Source organism: Dromaius novaehollandiae, chromosome 19 (assembly GCF_036370855.1).
Source record: "Dromaius novaehollandiae isolate bDroNov1 chromosome 19, bDroNov1.hap1, whole genome shotgun sequence".
Lineage (NCBI taxonomy): Eukaryota > Metazoa > Chordata > Aves > Casuariiformes > Dromaiidae > Dromaius > Dromaius novaehollandiae.
The window spans coordinates 8,383,817-8,403,920 of NC_088116.1; the positions used below are offsets into that span (position 1 = coordinate 8,383,817).

Consider the following 20,104-nt stretch of genomic DNA (forward strand, 5'->3'; position numbering starts at 1 on the left):
TATGCATTTACACATAGAACAGTTAATTCACATAACTGTGCTCATGTAAAAAGAGGCAGTTTTACTATGGTTCATGCACAGATGCAATCTAACACTAATTGAACACATAGCTGGGGTACAGCTACGTTCTGCTTCACGACTGATGAAAAATACGGCAGTTAAGATTTAACTGCTGTATTAACAGTAGATCAGATTCAACAGACATGGTGGAGCCCTTCGTATTCGGTTACTCTAACAGCCGTTGTCATCGATGCTGGGCTTTACATACAAGTATTAACGATCATAACTTCCTGCGTGCATTTTCGGTCTTCTGTAGGAATTCAAAGAAACCTTTTTCTCGAATAGAGAAGCTTTTTGCATTTACTGTGCATCGTAACGGATGGCAGGAGCAGCACAGACCTGGCCGGTTACTGCGGAGCCTCCGACGGACAGTATCTCGTTACGTGCCTTAATCTGTCTGTACATGAAAGCCCTCTAATTCCACCCGCAGGAAAGGGCAGAAATCTTCCACGGCTTATAATAGGAAAAGCAAGACATTCACCAGAGCATGCTTTGTAACAATAATGGAATTTGGAAAAAGCGTTAGACGGCCAGAAGACTCGCAGCTAGCGATACATTTCAATGTACTTGCACAGAGATGTAGTGTTTTAAAGGCATCAGCTTATTAGCGGATGCTATTAACAATACTTCAGGGAAAATACCTTTGGATGCAAAAACTTTCTGCAGAAACACGGTAGAAAAACAAACTCTACTAGGAAAATTAAAGCCTACAGAATTAAAAAAAATTTCAATAAAACCACACAAAACTAAGATTAATCTTTTACAAGTCAGTGGGACTAGAGAACTGAAAAACCAGACAACAAACACCTGGGGACCAAGTCCGTTGCCTGGGAATCATACGGACGGCAGCTGGGGCCACAGGGACTACAAGAAGGGGGAACAGTTGGAGCCATGGTAAAACATGATTGCCAGCAAACTCCCTATTTTTGAATGAATGAGCACGGTTTTGCTAGCCACAAGTCGGACGGAGCTCATTACTGATCAACAAGTCATGTAAGGGACATGCCACCAGATTTATTTTTAAAGGAAGGGGAAATTCTTTTCTGAGATCTGGGAAGTAATATGAATTCTGCTCTTTTCCTGAATGAGCAGAGGATGCTGTACTATTTGTACTGAAGCAACTTTTGCTCCAGATACTTTCAGAAATAAATCTGCAAAACTATTCAGGCATATGAAGAAGCATAGAGTGAAAAAAGCAGGTTCAGTTTGAATAATCCCATGGAAATGCACGCAGCTGCATCCTGACAATGTTTGAAAGTTATATTGGAAAAGGAAAAAAAATGCAATAGGTGCATAGGTACATGAAAAAATTCATAAAGAATTACGACTTTTGTGACACAACCTGTTTATATCTTAGGCACCTAACAAGTCAGCGGATGTGTTGGGCAAGTGCAGCTCAATCCTCTGTGCTGCTCGAAGACCAAAGTGCCCTCTTTACAGTTCAGGCCAGCTAAAGCTTGTTAGCTACTTCCATTTATACCGGTTTTGGAAGAAGTTCTTAAAAACACTCTATAGATCACATACGCCCCTGCAAACAAAGAGATTAACTGATCATAACACCCTTAAATAACAACAGGCTTTTCCCTGGATGTTTATAATCCCTATTTGAAATACAGTGTATAACTATTGAACCGGAGTGAAAAACACAATGCAAAGACTAAAGTGGCAAAACAGAAAGGAAGTTAGGGCACATAGGATCAAACTAAAAAAGTCAATCTATCAGCAGTTGTAGCAAAACTATGGAAGGCAAAGATCCTTTCCACTTTCTGGGATGAATCCCTGCGTCATGCCTGAATGTGTAGGATACACAATCTCAAGAAAGCTCTGCCCAGCAAACTGCGATTACTGCATACTTCTAGCATAATTCTCTCAGGTTTGGAGCATTACAGCCCCCAGGATTGCATCTTTTGCAATCCAGCCTGAAGCCTTGCAGGAGGGGACCTGTCCTCTCTATAGGTCACACCCTCTATATTAAAAGGAAATACCTAACTGCATATGTTCTTTCTGCTGAAAATGAGATGTAGCTGATTCAACTTAGATGCTAACGTGGCCTTCCAATGTTATTCATGTGGATGCCACAGTTTGACAGCACAGAACAGTCTCGCTTTTGCCAAATGCTTAAAAATTTTACTGTTACCACCACCAGGACTGAGCACTAAACATGGAAACAACAAGTCCCATGTATAGAGAAGCAGGTGCACAACTGAGCAAATGGTGTTTTCTGGTGCAGGAAATGTTCTTCTGAAACATAAGAAAACTTGAATAGTTTCAAAGACAACAGGCTTGTTTCTCATTGAGATTTTCATGTATTTTCATGGACTCTGGTCTCCTTAAAGTTTACTTGAAAAACTAAACAGTCTTTGGATAGTCTCTAGAGCAAATACAGAGTATGCTAAGCATATTCTGTTTACGGATTTGCACAAGGAAAAACAGTACAGAAAGATTTCTGTGTGTGCGTAAAACACTGGATTGTGTGTAGCTATGCGTGTGTGTGTGTAAAATGTATTTATTACATGCATGCGCACATACATTCAGCCTGCTGTCAGTAGGAGGACAGCTTACTATAAAATGCCTACGTGTAACTTCACTGTGTCAGCAGTCTCACTTCCAGGTAGTGCTCAGGGCAACAACCAAATACTCAGAAGAAAAACTCCACTCCCTGGCTTGATGCTACAGAAGCAACTTTTAAAGAACTCTGAAGAGTCTAGCCAAAGTCATGCCTATATGCATAAATAAAAAAGCAGCTATAATAGACCATTATACTTTCTTTATTGAATCCCAATCCTACCATCAAGCCTACCTGTAAGAAATAATACTGAATTTAATCCTAGTTTTCAAACTTCAGTATGTATTAAAAGCTGATAAATGAATACTTTTGACAACCTACCCTGATTTTTCACCTCAGCGAATTCCTTATTGTATTCCTCTAGAGTTTCCCTAAGTTTCTGGTTCTCTGTTTCAATATCGTGCATACGCTGAACCTTCAGCTGGAGCTGCTGTCCTAAATCCAAGGCTGGAACCGGATCTGAAAAAGAAGCAATGAAATGAAATGTAAGGCAACAGCAGCACCTCTACAACCCAAGCAGTGCAGGGCATGTGTCTTTTTTTGTCTATTAATATCCACTTTAGATGACAGCAAGGTGCCGCTTTAATTTACTTTTCCCATATGTTTCTCACCTCATATCCTACATACCTCCAAAAAATATGGATAGTTCATTATGTCTATGTTACTCTTTAAATTGGTGAGCACCCACTAGCCCCAAGTATTTCCCCCGGGCAGCTTGCAAGCGACTCTGAGTCACTGCGCAGGTTAAAGCAGATTGCCAGGAGAGGAGGGAGGGCAGAGCTAGCACGAGCGTGGCCTTCATCAGCTCGGGTACGGGGCACACGAACTCAGCCGTGCACCGTTACTACAAAATCAGCTCTCTGTTACCCAGAATATGCCTGTACCTTGCACGAGCTTCCAGCCTTTGAACGGGCTCGGGGGGGGAACGCGGTCCCTCCACATATAGCGCTTGGCTCCTCCTTAGTCAAATGCTAAAAAGCATCTTCGAAGCAACAGCATATTTTGACAACATCATAAAAACGATGGGGGGAAAACACTTTGGAGGAAAAAAAGCAATCCAATCTGTACCTCTCACCAGTAGCTAGTGTCCCTTAGATGCTTCCACTCCTGCAGAAGTGAATTTCTCGAGGAAATTGCACCCTTCTGCACAGCTGAGCACTAAAAGGTTATCTGATTATGGAGAACTGCAGTATTTTTTCAAATTGACAGATCAGTAATAACAGAAAGTACTCGGTGAATTTAATTGATTCCATGAACCTTAGATTTCATGGCTCTTATTTGCTATCTTTTTATACTATTAATTTCATAAAAATTAGAAATTATTTTATACGTTCGCAGTATTCATTCCATGACGTTCCCTTCTGCTAAGGAGAGTCCTCAGAATACACCTGACACGTATGCATGCATAATTTATCCTGGGATTTCTTCCCAGCCAGAACAGGCAAATGTTGGAGTCCAATGGACTTATAAAAGATTATTGAATACATTTCTGTTATGGGCGCCAGCATCTCTTGTGAAACGGCTGCAAAGATTTAGTCTCCTGTTGAGGAATGCTAAACACCAAACTCAGTGGATCAACAACAGTATATATTAGGGAGTTCACTTAATTTTCAACCACCACAGCCATTAATTTTTCAGACCACCCTCAGTTTCTGGAAACACATAATAAGTCTATTGTACCTCTGTTAACACATTAAGCATGAGCCTGTGTGTTTTTTCAATATGCCAGCGTTGTTTCATAGTTTATAAAAGAATAGTGCTGGGTTATGTTGAACTCGGAGACATTATAAGTAGCAGTCTGCTGCATTTTGTTACTTGGTTTCTTCAACAGCTTATGGCATTACCCTGTTCATAATACAAAATCTAGGTTGCTTGTCATCTGTTCTCTGTACATACATAGTTTATGACTACATAGCTTTTTCATTTATGCTTTTTAGGCCAAATACTTTTCGTTATTATTATCTGTATTAAAATATTTATAATAAATCAAACTTAAAATGTTATTGTGGCAGAGACAGGGGGTACAGGTAAGGAATTAAATATAAAGTTTAAGTCACAGCAGTAGCAGGAGTTAAAGTCCCTACAATATTTATGTATGGTCCAATTAAGGTACAGGCTGTCACAACATCAGCCCTCTCCCACGGAGGTCTGCCAGCCTCTATCTGAAATGACCATTCTGCCACACTTTTGCAGCTCAGCATTTCTCCAAAGGAGCTCGCCCAGGATATTCATCTGCTGAACATGAAGAAAGGTTGGATTGTCTCAATCTATCTGCCCTTACATTGCATGGGAACCTCACAGTACATCAGACAAGAATCTAAAGCTTCAGCTATGATATCTCCAAAAAATAGTGTTAAAATGCCACGATGAAAGAAATTGTATTCTACAAAACTGTGGCGGCACTTTTTTGTTTTTTAAATGCATCCATTGCAAAAAGTCAGGACATCCACGAGATTTATTTTGTTCCAAGTACACAAGATTTTTAACATTTAAACTACCAGGAATTGTAAGTCAAAAATAACACGGGCATTATAAAGCGAATAGTGACTAAACCTTTTGTCAAATTTGCAATCCCTGAGCAGCTTTATGTTCAAAATGAAAATGCTTGTAATCTCATAATTATTCATCAGGACATGTATATTTAATTTAGCTCTATTAAAGGTTAATGTTCAAGTAGCAAAACAGTGGCAGAACAAACAAAATGTAAAAACAGTCTCTGTGCATTAAACTTCAAACTTTGCTAGAGCCTGTCTGAAGGACTAATGGCCTGCAGCCACCAACCAGTGCTTAAGGACATGCAAGAAAAGCATGGCTGAAGCACCTCTTAGACTTAATTTTTATAAACTGCATTAAAGAAAACTAATCACTGCATGACAGTAAAATGACCAAGACACTTTGGCCAGAGACACAAATGATTCACTTCTGGATACCCAGAAATGAACCCCAACATGCTCTTTAATTGCAAAAACTAAAAAACCATGATTTTTGTATTTATAAACACCAATTAATCAGGGACCAGTATAAATCTTACAGTCAGAGTGACTTTTTCTTACCTGAGTGGAGTGGATTTAAAAATAAGTAGAACTACTCTCTCCTTCCCAACATATGCATGCATGAAAAAGCATACCTTTTTTATATTAACCAGACTTACAAAGTGTGTTTCATGTCATTTAACAGGAGGTCACTGCATTTTTAAACAAGCAATGGAGCACAACTTTCAATTCATTACACAAACAACAGGCACACACATCTCACAAAAATCAAATGGCAACAGCACAGGGAACGTAGCAAAAAAGAAAAACGCTTTTTCTGTAATCTCTAAAGGAGAAAAATCATCTTAATTAACACTAAAATGTGGAAAAAATTATTGCAAATTATTCTTGTGGGTTGAATCCTCTCTAGCTTGCGAAAGTTCACAGTCCCTGCCAGGCACAGGACAGGCACCAACTGAGAAAGGAGGCAAAGGAATCTCCTCATCCAAATCCCGCCAAGGTGCCCAACAAAAATCGCTATTGCCTGGCAGAAGTCAGTGGAGATGTCCATTTTTACGCCGAACTCTGTAAATCTGTTACTAGCTCTTCCTATCCTGTCCTTTCCTCATCCACTTGTTGCATCCCGAGGCTGAAGCCCGTTGCGCCTCGCACTCGCGCGCTGCCCAGCAGCCGGGGCCTCCTCCGTGCCGCCGAGCAGAGCGGCCTGCTGCGTTTCAGGGCCGGCGGCTCCTGCCTTCGCCCTCCCGGGAATTGCCCCTCCTGCACCGTTTCCCAGCCCCGGGTGGCTCTCGTGCACCCCGGCCGCACCAGCTCCCCCCGGAGCTCCCGCAGCCGCAGAGGAGGGCAACGTGCACAGAGCAGGACGCGAATAAAAGCTGCTCGTGTTACCGGTGTAGCAAAACACTCGGAGTGCTTCACAGCTCGCATCGGACCGGCTGGTGCGAAGCAGGAGGACGAAACCCCCAAAGCGCTGCTGAGCAGCACAGCCGGAGAACCGATTTTCCGGTGCAGCAGCGTACGGGTGCAATCGGCACGCTTTGGGAACAGGTTCACGGGAAATGCAAAGATAGGTCTCCCCAGAACGGTGCATTACACTGCTAGCCGGCGGAAACACCTCACCGCCCGCGCAACCCTTGGACAGCAAGCCCGAGCGTGACCCCACACGCGAGCCCAGCCCGGACCGGCAGACATCTACACTGCATTTTTGGGGGGGGGGGGGGAGCCTTCTTTGGGCGTTCTGCAAGCTGTGAAAAGACACGGATCCTAATAACTCCTCGAAGGGTTGACGCGGCGAGCGCTGTGGGCAGGGCGGCCCTCCCCCGTCATTAGGCGGCGATGAATGTCCCCTTGTGCGCGGCTCCGCCGTGACATCACGGCCCGCACGCGCGCCCGCGCCTCGCGCAATCATACGATTACATAATTAACCCAGCTGTCTCATTAAGAAAATCAACTGGAATTCAGGGCATAATTAGTCATACAGCAATTAGCATGCTGATGAGCAACTGATGAAAAGCTGTCTAGATAGCGAGTACGCTGGGACCACCCTCGTTATTTAAAAAGGGGGGGACCCCCCCCCCGGCTCGGCGAGGAGCGGGGTCGGTGCGGGGAGCGAGCGTGCCGGACCGCTCTGCCGGAGCTATTTGGGTTTGGGAAGGCAAAACCACGCAGTCGACCGAAGGGGAAAATAAAAAGGGCTCCCTCTCCGATAGACGAGGCTTGTTTAAAACGGCTGTTTTAACCTGCTAAGCAATGGGCAGAGGCTGGCACAGAGACAGGCTGCCCAAGCGAATTTTGCCAAACGAAGTGGAAAAAGCGTGTCATTGTTTAAATGTACAATTTACACAGCACTGGCCAATTACCCTCAAAAAAAATACATATATATATATATATTTTTAATAAGAACACCGCGGAGAGCTGCTCAGTTGGAAATTTCTCCAGCCGAGCTGCTTGCAAAACCGTATGTGAGCGGGGCTGCTGCTCCAGGGGCCGAGCGCGGCGGCTGTGCTGCTTGGGGAGGGGGCCCAGGAGTGCCGGGCTCCCGGGGGGCCCCGGCTGCCGCTCCGCACTGGGAAAGACTGGAAAGGGCTGGCCCAGAGCACTGGCAGTGGGACCGGCAGGGTCTCCCAGCCTCCGCAGCATCCGCCTGCCGTCGCGATTAAAAGCAGTGGTGGGAGCTGGCGCCCGTGGACGTCGCTGGTGTCGGCAGCGAGCGTTACTGGGAATGGGAGCCCCAGGCGGGGTGAGGGCTGCCAAGGCGCTTGGCACCGGTTTACAAACCACCGTAGGCTAACGGTGTCCAGGCAGGGTGCTGGGCTGGGGTTGTGCCGCAGGAGCGTGCGGCAGCTTGGGCTTGGCCCCGCGCGCTCCCAGGCTTCGCTGCTCTGTTTATGTGCAAAATGTGCACGACCGTCTAGCGACGCGTCCATCTGATATCTTAAAATGGAGCGCCTGAAGAGGCTTTTCCAAAACAAAAGACTTTCCCTAAATCCCCTCCTCCCTCCTCATTACAGGCCTGTAACACTGAAAACAGTAAGAAAGCGAGTTATGAAACAGCGCCAGAACTACGGGGGCAATTAATATTTTATATCGCTGGTAATACGCTTCCTAAGGTTTGGTTCTAAAAATAATCCATTGAAGGCAATGCATTTCTTTCAAAAATACCGCATTTTTGTTGCCTAAACCGTGTCGTTAGCAAAGCTTTCCTAGTGATTGCTCTCAAGAAACACCCACACAAAATGATAAGGAAGGAGGGAAAAAGCCTTCCGCATCCCAAGTTTGTGATATGGAATTGCATTAAAAAAAAAAAAGCCAGCGCCGAAGCTCTGCTATGTCACAGCATGGTCGTCACAAAGCGGAAGAAGTTTCTGACTTCCGAAACGCACCGTTGGGCAGCCCCTCGGCCTCGCAACAGGCAGCGCTTTCGGGAGGCGTTTCGGGGTTTGTAAGCGGGAAGAGCAGCGAGCTGCATCGGCTTTTGATGCGGTAAGTGTTTCCTTGGGAGGCTGCATAGCTGAAAATAACCTGAAAATGTGTTTTAGAAAAAATAATAATTACACTGTCGCTTTTGAATATTCAAACACCTCACAGCATACTTAATTAATTCATTAATTATTCCCCAGAAATTTCAGGGGTAAATTGAAATAGCCTAGAGAGACTGAGACAAAGATTTGGAGGAATAAATGATAGCTTGCCTCCTTTTCCCCCATGACTCCGTTAGCCCAGGGACACGCGAGCTGCAGCCGTAATTCCGCCTGAAACAAAGCTCATCATCTCTCCAGCGCCTCACTTTATAAAAAAGCATGAAAGGGTTCTTCCTTCGAAGAAGGAGAGAATCTTTGGCCTGTTCATTTTTCCCATATTTTTAAAGCATCCTCCTGCCCCTCCTGCCATTAGGACATCTTGTAGAAAGGGCTGTACTAGGGATGCAAAGTGCCCACAAGAGGGTGAGGATCTCTCTCTCTTTTTTTTTTTTTTTTTTTAAAACCAGAATCCCAAATTCTGCAGCCCTCTGAAAGCACCGAGGCAGCCAAAGCAGCTCCAATGCGATGCCGTCATGCAGGCGCCAGCTTTGCTCCCCGTTACTCACTGCAAAGCAGCTCCCTGCGGCAGCACTCCCCATCGCTCGCGGGGCATGGCAGAACGGTGCGAGGTGGGATTTGGCGAGCTGAACCACATCACACGGGTCCCTTGGCCAGAGCGTGGCTCTAGATCTTGTGGGCCCTGATTTACAAACAACTTTTTTTTCTCTACCAGTTCTGCAATGGTGAGTGCTGTTGCTGCTGCAAAAGATGCTCTGGCCCTGCCCCGGACTGAGACAAGCATCTCGACTCTAGTAGCCAAAAAAAGCCAAATTAGGCCGGGTAAATTACTGTCTCCTTAATGAAATGCACTGCAGTTCCCTTTACTCTCAAAGAAGCAACCAAAATAAATCTTCAGAAAAAGTTTTAATATTAAAAGAGGAGTATGCCTAATGGGCGATACAATATTTTATAAGTTTTTGGGGAATAGTATATGCCAGCCAAAAAAGGATCTAGCGAGTTACAAGAGAAACTGCATTTGGAGAAACTCAAATTGCTTCAATTTCATTTTTAATATTGTAGCAATGGCTGACAAGATTTGAATTTACTGTTTGCAGACCGAGCTCAATGCAAAGCAAAAGACAGTTTTAGAAAAGCGCTCTTACTCTGAAAGTTTCATTTCTCCTACTTTGAAACTATAAAAAGAAAAATGAACTCTCCGCTGTATTTGAAAGCATTTCAGCCACCACCATCCCTTCTTTCTCCTAAAAGCTTCTGAATATATGTAGCTTTAAATGCTCAGATACTGGGGGTTATTCTAATTCCAGTTATTCCTGCAATGGAGCGAGGGAAAAGCCCAATATTCCCCATGGCACATGCTATCAACAGCCTCTTTCACTCTGAATATCCTGCGCTGCTTGAGTCACCAGGGTTCGGGTTGCTCGAACTCCAGGCCCTAAAGCAACATGCTTCAAAGGGTGCCGTGGTTGCCACCACTGGTGACACTACCTGTGCCCTCAGGGATATCCTCTCTCCTATACGGCAAGTTATTCCTGCTGCTCTTCCTTGCATCCTTACCCTTACACGCACCTCCCCTCTCCCGCTGTGCCAGCAGCCTACCAAGTACATCAGGGCTTGATAACCACACAATACTTTTTTTTAAAGCTCTAGGAATATCTTCCTTCTAATATTTATCCACTTTTTGCAAAGGAATTTATCCAATTATTAATTCAGGAAGATAAAAAAAAAAAAAGAAGGAAAAAAACACATTATCTGGCATTAAAGTTAGCCAGCTCCATCTCCAGCCATGCTTTCAGGTAACCAAGCTGTTACGGGCTACTCTGCCACCGGTTTTAAAACATGAAGATACAGTGAAGGAATACCAAAGATTAGGACTGGCCAGAACTTTGCATATCATCTGAAAATACCTCCGGCGAAGGCTGACTGTACCGCAGTGGCACGTGTTCACCCAGTGCAGCTGCACGACTGCATTTCCCGCTGCGTTTCTCCGAGGCCGAGCACAGCCCTCGACCCCGGTGACTGTCTTCGGGCGGGATACAGCCCCAAGCTCAGCCAGCTCCTGCACCCACAGGGGTTTATCGCTTTTTACTCTCCCAAGCAATAACCAGGCTCAACTTCCAGACTTTAATTTTATCAGATTGTCAGGAATGCTTGGAGAGACACCCTGCTTCCCTGCTTAGGAGGGTGCATGAACTACTGCTGGTGTCCATCGGCAGTGTCCTTCTGCTCCCTTTCCTCCCAGCGCTCCTCCCTGCCCCTCTGGTTTCTGTTTTCCCTGTCAGGTTAGGAAGCACTTGGTAAGAATATTCATTTATGTCCGTTGTAAAGTTATGGACAGTAAAAATATACACCATTTCACTTTATGCTTCTATTTTGAATTTTATTGAATTTTATTTGCAAGGGAATGCCCATTTTGACACATCAGCTATCAGGGTTCATCAGCCCAGGAACTGCTTAAGATGGGTCACAGTGTATGTACTTGCTGAAAGCATTGCTCAGAAAACGTCCAGGCTCATCAACCTTGACACGCTACAAACTCAGGGTACGCTCTAACCTGACCTCGCTCCTTACACAGGCTCTTCCCAAATGATGAACAATTAGCCCAATTACAAGTACTCCGAGAATTAACTTTTTCAAATCTGTTTTTAGGATCCTGCTTCAGGACGTGCTTGATGCCCTCCCTTGGCAGGGAACCGCTCCTGGTTCGCACCTTTTCACGTCCTCCCTGACCTGGCACCCAGGCAGCTCTCCTCTGCAGGCACCACGGGCCCCGCGGCCGTGTTGCGGCTCAAGCACCTCGCGCAGCTTTCTGGATGTTTGGATATGTAAAAGTCTATATGTACCTCCTCCTGTCTGGGTTAGCATTAATCTCTATGCTTTCTGTTTAATATTTCACTTTACAAAAACATAAACAGGCCACATAACACATATAAATACAACCTCATAAATATTCACCCCTTTCAACATAAGCAAAAGATGATTCTTCTGAAAAACCTCAAACCTGTTTTTTTTAATATCACCTTTAACATCACAATGTTGCCCAAACCTACTTTTAAAACGGAAGTCTTCTCTTGGCCCGAGCAGCAGGACAAGTCTGGAGAGCTGCTAAATTGTAGGCAGGTGATGAGCAAACGGAGCCGCAGCAGCAGCGCTCGGCCTGCCCGCGCCTCGGCAAGGAACGGCGCTCTCGTTAGGCGAGAAATAGGTTCCCATTTCTGCCTGTAGGAATAATTCCCTAACGCTTATTCTAACTGATTACTTATGTTAAAAGAATTTTGTCACTGCTCAGCTAAATCACGACTTCAGTTGATGCCTTGGAGAAGAAAGCCCTGCGCGCGGCCGGGCGAGCTGCCGAGGCCGAGCCCTGAGTATACGCAAACGAAAACGCGACGCGGCCCGAGGAGGGGGGACCGGCCTGCGCCTGCTGCGAATCCCCCCCGGCACGCGGCCCCCACGGAGGCCGGGCAGCGCACGGGGGCCCTCCGAGCTCAGACGCACCTCACGCAGCACCCAACCTGGAGCAACTCCCCAACCTCCAAGCCTGCGCCCCTGAAAAAGCTGCAACTCACTCGAGGGCTCCACATTTTAACCGCTACTTGAACGTTACAGTGAAGTTTGTTAAAAAATAAGAAAGGGGAAAAAAAAGGAACCAAAAATTTCAGTAGTGAACGCTGTTCCTTTTTAAAAGGTAAATATTTCATTTTTGACATTTTTAGCATTTCATATTTTTCTCTTACAGCTTTAGAAAACCAGAATGATAAATGCAGCATCTCTGCAGAGGAACACTCCTAAGCTCTGCTCCTCCAAACACTTCTAAAGCAGGGCTCCAATTGCACTCCAAGTGTTTGCAAGATTAAGACCCTAAAAGCCAAGGGTGCTAATGCAATACACTTTACAAAATTAGACAGAAAGAAATCCTCTACAGAAAGCAGAAAGCTTCCTCAAAATAAAGACACGACTCCCTTTGCTTCAAAATAAATACATTCACATTATTTTTAAAGGTAAGTTGTGACAGCCCTGTTGATTACTGCAATTCATGTAGCAGCATTCACTTTTCTCTAGATCTCTACTGCATACTGAAAATAGGCAATTAAATGAGAAAATTAATTCCATTAATTAAAAATGTTCAGTCTCAAGCAAGACAGAATGATTTGAGTGAGAATTAAAGCTGTATAAATGTACATAAAACACAGTATTTTCTGTGATACGTGCCTTCCTTCAGGATGGATAAATTTTCCAGCACAAACCAATGACAATGCTATTTTAAAACTAATGTAAAAATGGAGAGATATATTGAAAAGTCTACTTTATCTTTTAGGGAGAATAACATCTGATGTATACAGGAACATTTACAAGCAAAACACCAGCCTTCCCACAAATTCCTTCCCGATGAGCCTGAGCGAAAATTCTGGTCAAGTCAGGAAAGAAAATCATTAAACTTAGCTGAATCCATAAAGCACCGTAGCTGGAGTTTCAATACAGATCATTTTATAGCAAAATTAAAATAGAAGCCCTTTTTAATTATATAAAGTGTGCACATTATCACTGACGAGAGGAATACACACTTTCCTCAAGAACCATAAAATTGGCTGCTGGGAATTAGGCATCAGCTGCAATTATTATATAGTCCTATAAAGGATATTCAATGCCTGATAAAATTGCACCCTTGTCGTGCACCGGTGATGCTTAATGCTAACTTGCCCCTCTGTGGCATTCCAGCCAGAGCTTTCCCAAAACATCACAGCTCCCTTCTCCCACCAAAAGGAAAAATTTGCAGGAACTTGGAGCTAAAAGCATACCTTGATACCCGAAATACCAACTGAAGAGGTCAAAAGATATGCACGCCCTATACTGGCAAAACAAGACATCTGATAAATGAATATTGAGCTCTTTTGTAAAGGATAGCCCTCCATAAAAGGCTACGAGAGCAGAAAAGCAATGAAACAAGCCCCTAACTGTGCATGCCTGACGCGGCCCCAACACAGCATGCCAAGCACCAGGGCCATACACTCCTAATCACCGTTTCCATTTTCATTACTGTATTTGCTGTAAACAGGGCGTATTTGTTGCGCCTCCATACAGGTCCGAGGGCTTGGCTGGTCCTTCCGGAGAGCATCCGGACTTTGCTTTTGAACACCACCAACGTGTCTTCATGCAACTCCAAGCCTGCAGATATAGCAGGTGCCTAAAACCTGTAAATATTTCTAATCCCGCAGACTGCACCACACTCGCAACTTTACCATTCCGAAATTTTAACACGGTTAAGAATATCAGAGAAATGTTTCTCTGACGCATAACATACACGCACAGGGGAAGGCTGCGCAAGAGAGATCACGGAGTGTGAACGAACGAGTGTAAATTGTGTGCGTGCTAACGAAGGAGAAGAGAAAACTCCTTCTCCTGCAAACGAGTACTGACAAGACTGCTCCCCCAGTTCAGATGCTGGAGCGTGAGCAGGATACGTGCCCTGCCTCCTCCACCAGGCTCCAGCCCGCCTCCGCTGCTCCCATTCGCGCGCCGGTGATGCTGCAAGGCTTCCGAGAGAGCCCCTGCGCGAGGGCACGGGAAGAAGCCCACGCCGGCCTCGCTTTACACTAGCACCCAGTAGTGAAAATAAAACGGACCCCGGGAGATCAGCTGTCCTTGCCCCCCAAAGCGCAGCAGCATTAGTGCGGACACCTACAAGAGCTCGCAGGGCACAGCTGAATAACCTGACGATCATCGCTTCGGCAGCAATGCTGCTCTGGGACGAGTATGGAAAAGCTCGGTATCCCTCTAGATATGCTGCACTTAACACAGCAGGTACTGGTACTCTATTATAAATGGGAAATGTAAAAACATACATATGCTAGCTCTGCCTGGGCATCAGAAAATGCTGACCTGATAGCCAGTTAAGCTGTAAGCAAAGCATTAAAAAAACCAACTCTGAGTGGAAATGTGCATGAAATGCACTTTGTAAAATGTAAAACAAGTAAAAGCTAGCGTGTACTTTGCAGTGAGGACTTAAAAGCCCTTAGAGTATTAATTATACCTCAAATCCTCTTTTGAGATAAGTATTTTGAATACAATACGTGTATATAGAGAGATACTACAGACTTTTATTAAAAGGATAAAATCATACACAGGCATTGCCATGTGTCTACAGCTCAAGAAGGGCAGGAGTTGGAAACGAAGACTTGGATTCCTAACTCGCAATCATCTTTGGACTATGTTGCAAAAAGAAACCCCTCTCCAGAAAAAAAATGTAAAAAACATAGGGAAAAATATCAGTTCCCAAAATGTAAAAAGAAATGATCTGGAACCTCATGATGCCAAACACAAAGGAAAGTTTAAAACCCACACATGAAGTGCCTCTGTTCAAAATCTGTGATCATGCTGACACTGAACAGAACTGAAATTTGGTAGTGATCTACCTGGCAGCGTCCAGAATGCTTCTCCTTTTCACAACTGAATGGCAACAGAGCACCTGGGCTTTGCAAGTTACTGCTGAGGCTTTTTTTCACGTGAAGGTATGAAAAACTCTCTCTGTCTTTTAAAATACAAAGATTGCCACTTCTTAAAGAATCTTCAAGGTACATCAACTTCCTCAAAAAATTGTGAACCTTCTCATAAATAAATTTTTCAGAATCATATGCAGGGTATTGTAATAATTAAATATAAAATGATTCACACCAAAATTAAAATCTGAACTCAATGAATGGTTTCAAGAGGTGTCATGAAATGTGCCTTACAGTTCTTCCTGTTAGAAACAATACTGGAGCGTACTGGTTTCAGAATAAAAAATTACCCATATATCACTGAGCAAAGGTAGAAAAAATTCCCAGCAGCGTTCACGCCAACAGAAACCAGGAGATTTTCAGAATAAGGTAACAATTTGCTTACCTGGAACATCAATTAATCTCTTATACACATTCAAGAAGGCTGCCTCTGCTTCTTTGCTTCTTTTACCCAATGCGTCAATCTAAAATAAGTGATGAGAAAAGAAGGCTTTAGACTTGTCCCAATAAAAGTCTCATGCTGACAGCTATAAAAATAAACAAATACATTTCATATACATTCATTTTCAATACATGTACATTTCCTATAAAATCAGTTTATATCTAAAAAGGGGACCTGAGTCCCCTGTGTCCTATAAAAGCAGCTTTATAAGAGTATTTCTGGGCTGTTTGTACCAAATGCTATTTGAAGTCCTGTTTCAGCACAATAGCAAGCACCAGTATTTTTAGAGCACTGCTGTCTATTATGAGTCTTAATTTCAATCTCTATAAAGGACATAGTTACTTGCAAGACAGGTCATCTCCTCAATAACTGGTTTTGGTTTTTTTTTACCACTTATTAAGCTCTAACACAACAAATGGGTGCAATGCGCTCCTGATATCACCCTCAACCATTACGGCAGGAAATATATTTCTCTCTTATTTCCATCAAGTCCCTCTGAAGACCAAAAGGCGTATTTTTTCCTGTACTCTGCAATACTTAATACTAAGCACTTGTTCCTCTTCTACTTGCAAAGAAGTTTCCTAGCAAAGCTTGGGCATAGACCCCTAAAGGCTAAACTGTCCCCCAAAAACAGACCCCTATGGCCAGATTCTGCTCTTTGCATGCAATAATCCGTGCAAGACTAATATACGATGCTATGTGCCCAGGTGAGGGGAGATGCTACCTCACGCAGCCCATTCCAGTCTTCCCTCTAAAACACGAGCCAGGAAGGAAAGGCAGCTTTATAGCTCAGAGTCAAATACTTATTCCAATACTTTTTTTCCCCAAAAAACATCTATTTTCCGATTGTGCTACATAGCAGAGCATTTATAATTACTGCACGCTGACAAAAAGCAAGCAAGCAAACCCAAGACCAGCTCCATTGAATTCCCATCCAGAGCAGAACTAGACAGAGGAAAGGAGGTCTGACAAAGTTCTCCAACGGAGGTCAGGAAACTAAAAGTACGGAGATTATCATTCCTGCATTTTACTAAAAGGCCAAGAAGGATCTGAAGAACTAGGGATACAAAGGCCTGACAGCAATTCTTCTGCACGCTTGCAAAGCAGCTAATATTGTGAAGCCATTGAAAGGTGTGTGCGTCAACACGGACCGAGAAAGGAAGGTCCCGTCTGAGAAACGTCCTTGAATTCTTTAGCTGCATTATTGATTCGGCAGATAAGCCAGAAACAATGGGCAGCGTTTACTGTATCTGTAGCGCAGGGAAGTATCCGATATTTGATTAGGCGAGAGGCGATCTGCAGAACTGGAGAGCGTGCGACGAAAGGGCCCGGCGAGAGGGGCCGCCCCCGCCCCGGCACGGGAAACGCAGGGTGCCGGGAAAGGAAGCTGCCAGGGCAGGAGGACAGATAAGCAGCAGGGTGCCGCGGGGTCACGTTCGGTGCCACTTGTGTTTACTTTGTACAAAAGCGACTCGGCCAAGGGAAGGATTTGGGAAAAAAGCCGACAATGTGGATGATTAAAATAATGGAGGGAGTCAGGCGTAAAGTGCACAGGAGCAGAGCGCGGAAACGCCACGTGACCCTGATAGATTAGTCTTATGGCTGGTAAGTGACTTGTAGAGATCATTACGGAGAGGATTAAGGCCAGAAAACTAAAGGACAAGGACAATTGCAGAAACGGCACGGAAGCACAAGGCACGACGTATCAACCGAGACCAGGCTCGAGGGGAGGGGTCAAGGAGGAAAATAAGGACACCGAAAGCATCTGCCCAGTGTTTGGCAGCAGCCAGGAAATCTTCAGAGATACGGAGAGACAAGTTATTTTAACACAACGCAAGCCCGTACTTCGAGAAACAACCTCAATTCCAATTTCACTTACACTCCTGAAAGCCTGCATTAATGCGTGCGGCTTAGCGGAGGTGCAGCAGATGATACTGGCGTAACTGAAACCTGGCCTAGTTGTAAGTTATTCTTACCAGTTAAAAAAAAAAAAAAAAGGTATTGGGAAGATGATAAGCAAGCAGCAGAGCGCAAAATGCCTGAGGATTTGGAGAGCAGATATAAAACCTGCAGCGCTCCCGGCCACGCTCGTCCTTTCCCGTTTACCAGGAAAGGCTTTGGAGAGGCCCTGGAAGCTCGCGGGGCAAGTGCCGTGCCGCAGAGCAAGGGATTGATGGTTGCAAATAACCCATTTATTAATTTGAATTCAAGCAATCACAGATGGACTGATGCTCATTAGGGAATGAGAACATAAGTAATGCAGTGAGAACATTTTCATGTGGCGACTATTCGAAACTGGAACGTGGAACAAGCTGCCAAAGGCAGGAAAGCCCAGGACAGTGTAAATCACCGCTTCAGAGTATCCGACATCGTTTTTGCGCAGCCGAGAATAGAGGGGGCAGCCATTAGAAAGACTTCAGCAGTTCAGATATTTCACGGGTCTATAAAAACAGTCTTGGAAGGCCAAAGCATGCCATATGTTAGGCTTCTGGACGTTAACGTTCCCACATACAATTTTCTCTCACTGCTGCTCAGCACAGTACAGCCAAATTTAAATTACTATTATTAAATATAATTAGCATTAAAGAACGGGTTCTGTACTGTATTTTGAAAAATTCGTTTGCCCCTTCTATGAAAACCATAGCATTTAAAGTAATTGGGCTTCCATTTCTATGAAATAACTGAATGAATTAGTTTTCCTATCACAGTTTTTCACATTTTTAACAAAGGGCATTTGTACTTATATTCTCCCTAAATACTGCAAAAGGTAAGGTTTATTCTCTCCTCACCCGTTATATAGTGACTGAAGATAAAGCAGAATTTAAACAGCGTATACCAAGGAGATCAGAGACTTTCTGATGGAGGCAGTTCATAAATCACAGTAACATTCACACATTCTTTTTTCTAAATTCGGAACCAGAATCCCAAACAATTCCACCAGGCAGCACGATTTTTTTATGTTTAAGTAGTTTAACAAGAATCAATCAAACTGCCTGGTTTAAAGTTCTATTTAAAACGAGCACCACAACTATTTGGTATCTTAAAAAAGAAAGCACCATGACAACTTTAACTGGAGTAAAAAAATAATTAAGTATGGCAGCTTCCAACTATGTTGGGAAATGAGGATATATGGGAAAAAAGGACATAAAAATAGCAAAATACAAATTAAGTCCAGAGACAAAGGAAACAGAGCGCTGAAGTGACATGGAAATAAGTTTGGAAGTTCACTGAAAATTTTTCAACTCCAAGCAAAACTGGCGCAGAAGCCAGCAAGCACCAGTCGCAATCCAGTCACATTAGAACAGTTAAACTATGTTATAAAACTCTTGCTGAACATTTTTACTAGACTCTAAAAACTTGAGGGACCCAGAAAAAAGTCAACTTATAATTACACCCGCGTAGTCTTGACATGAGCTTCGCTCCAAATCTTAATTTATCTAAAGCAGGCCCCATTATGTCTTCTCTGACTAGCAAGAAACAACAGTGACCTCCGTATTCCCTGCCACCCCCATAAACATATGTTCACTTTTAAGTTTTGGCATACTATTTGTCTCGATAATACCGCTGGAGCTACGCGGAGACAGCAGAGCTGAGACGCTAGGCGTCCTCCTGCCTCGGCACACTCCTCGGCTTTTAAACACCGCCGGGCTATACGGAGGGCCCCGAAATTAGGCACCAGGCACGAAGCAGTCCTCCCTCTACCACCCTATTTTTCCAGGCTGAGTGCTTCCATCAGTTGTTGCAAGGGTACCAGGGCCATCACGAAGGCTGCAGGACGCCCTCCCCGCTGGACCGAGCCCTCTCCATGCCGCCGCTCTCCACCGCTGCTCCCCCGGCGGGGACCGCCTGCTTCAGGAGTGCTCGGTCAGAGCCCAATATCCACCACACCTGGCTGAACTCAAAATATCGTCAATGAGATCAGTGTTTCTACCCCTGCGTCCGGGTAAGCATAATAAATCCGGCTGCTTATGTCACGGAAGGTGTTGAAGGAAGTTTTATATGACCGTTGCCTCTCTCCATTTTAGCAATGTGCGGCCAAATTCCGAAAGGTATGAGCAAACCTATTGCTTCAGTTTGTAATCTGTCATTCTTTATGCACTACAAAAAACCAACATTAAAGTCTGATGCCTACTGTGCCGCAAATCACCTGGATTCGGTATTCAAGATTTGCAGAAGTGGTACGCACACAAAGCCGGTCTGCGGCCTATTCTCGCATGCCTCACCGCCACGGGCAGAAGGCTGCACAACTGTATTTCAGCATCTAAAGATGAAACAGGAAGATAAAACTCTTAGCGGGGAAGCTGGAACTGCCAGATGCCAGCGCGTTTTGCACTGACACTTAAAATTCTCTGAACTTACAGACAGCAACATATGGACGTATTTACGGAGACTGAAAGAAGCACATGGCCACCACAGGGTATTTCTGACAGGTATACCGGGATCGTACCGCATTGCTATGAATTGTCTAAAACCAAAAGAAAAACACAGTATCCCAAATATAACTCCTT

At 44.3% G+C, this 20,104-nt stretch overlaps 1 protein-coding gene across 11 annotated transcripts in view; it reads right to left on the reverse strand.

The window, feature by feature from the left end:
* The window catches only part of CUX1 (cut like homeobox 1), a 274,945-nt gene that overhangs the window by 134,848 nt on the left and 119,993 nt on the right, over positions 1 to 20,104 (reverse strand). For all 11 annotated transcript variants that reach the window (XM_064523404.1, XM_064523405.1, XM_064523398.1 and 8 more), the window contains exons 4-5: positions 15,540 to 15,618; positions 2,948 to 3,085 (exon numbers count right to left, since the gene is read on the reverse strand). In XM_064523404.1, the coding sequence (XP_064379474.1) occupies positions 2,948 to 3,085; positions 15,540 to 15,618 (217 nt within the window). The remainder of the gene's footprint in view (positions 1 to 2,947; positions 3,086 to 15,539; positions 15,619 to 20,104) is intronic.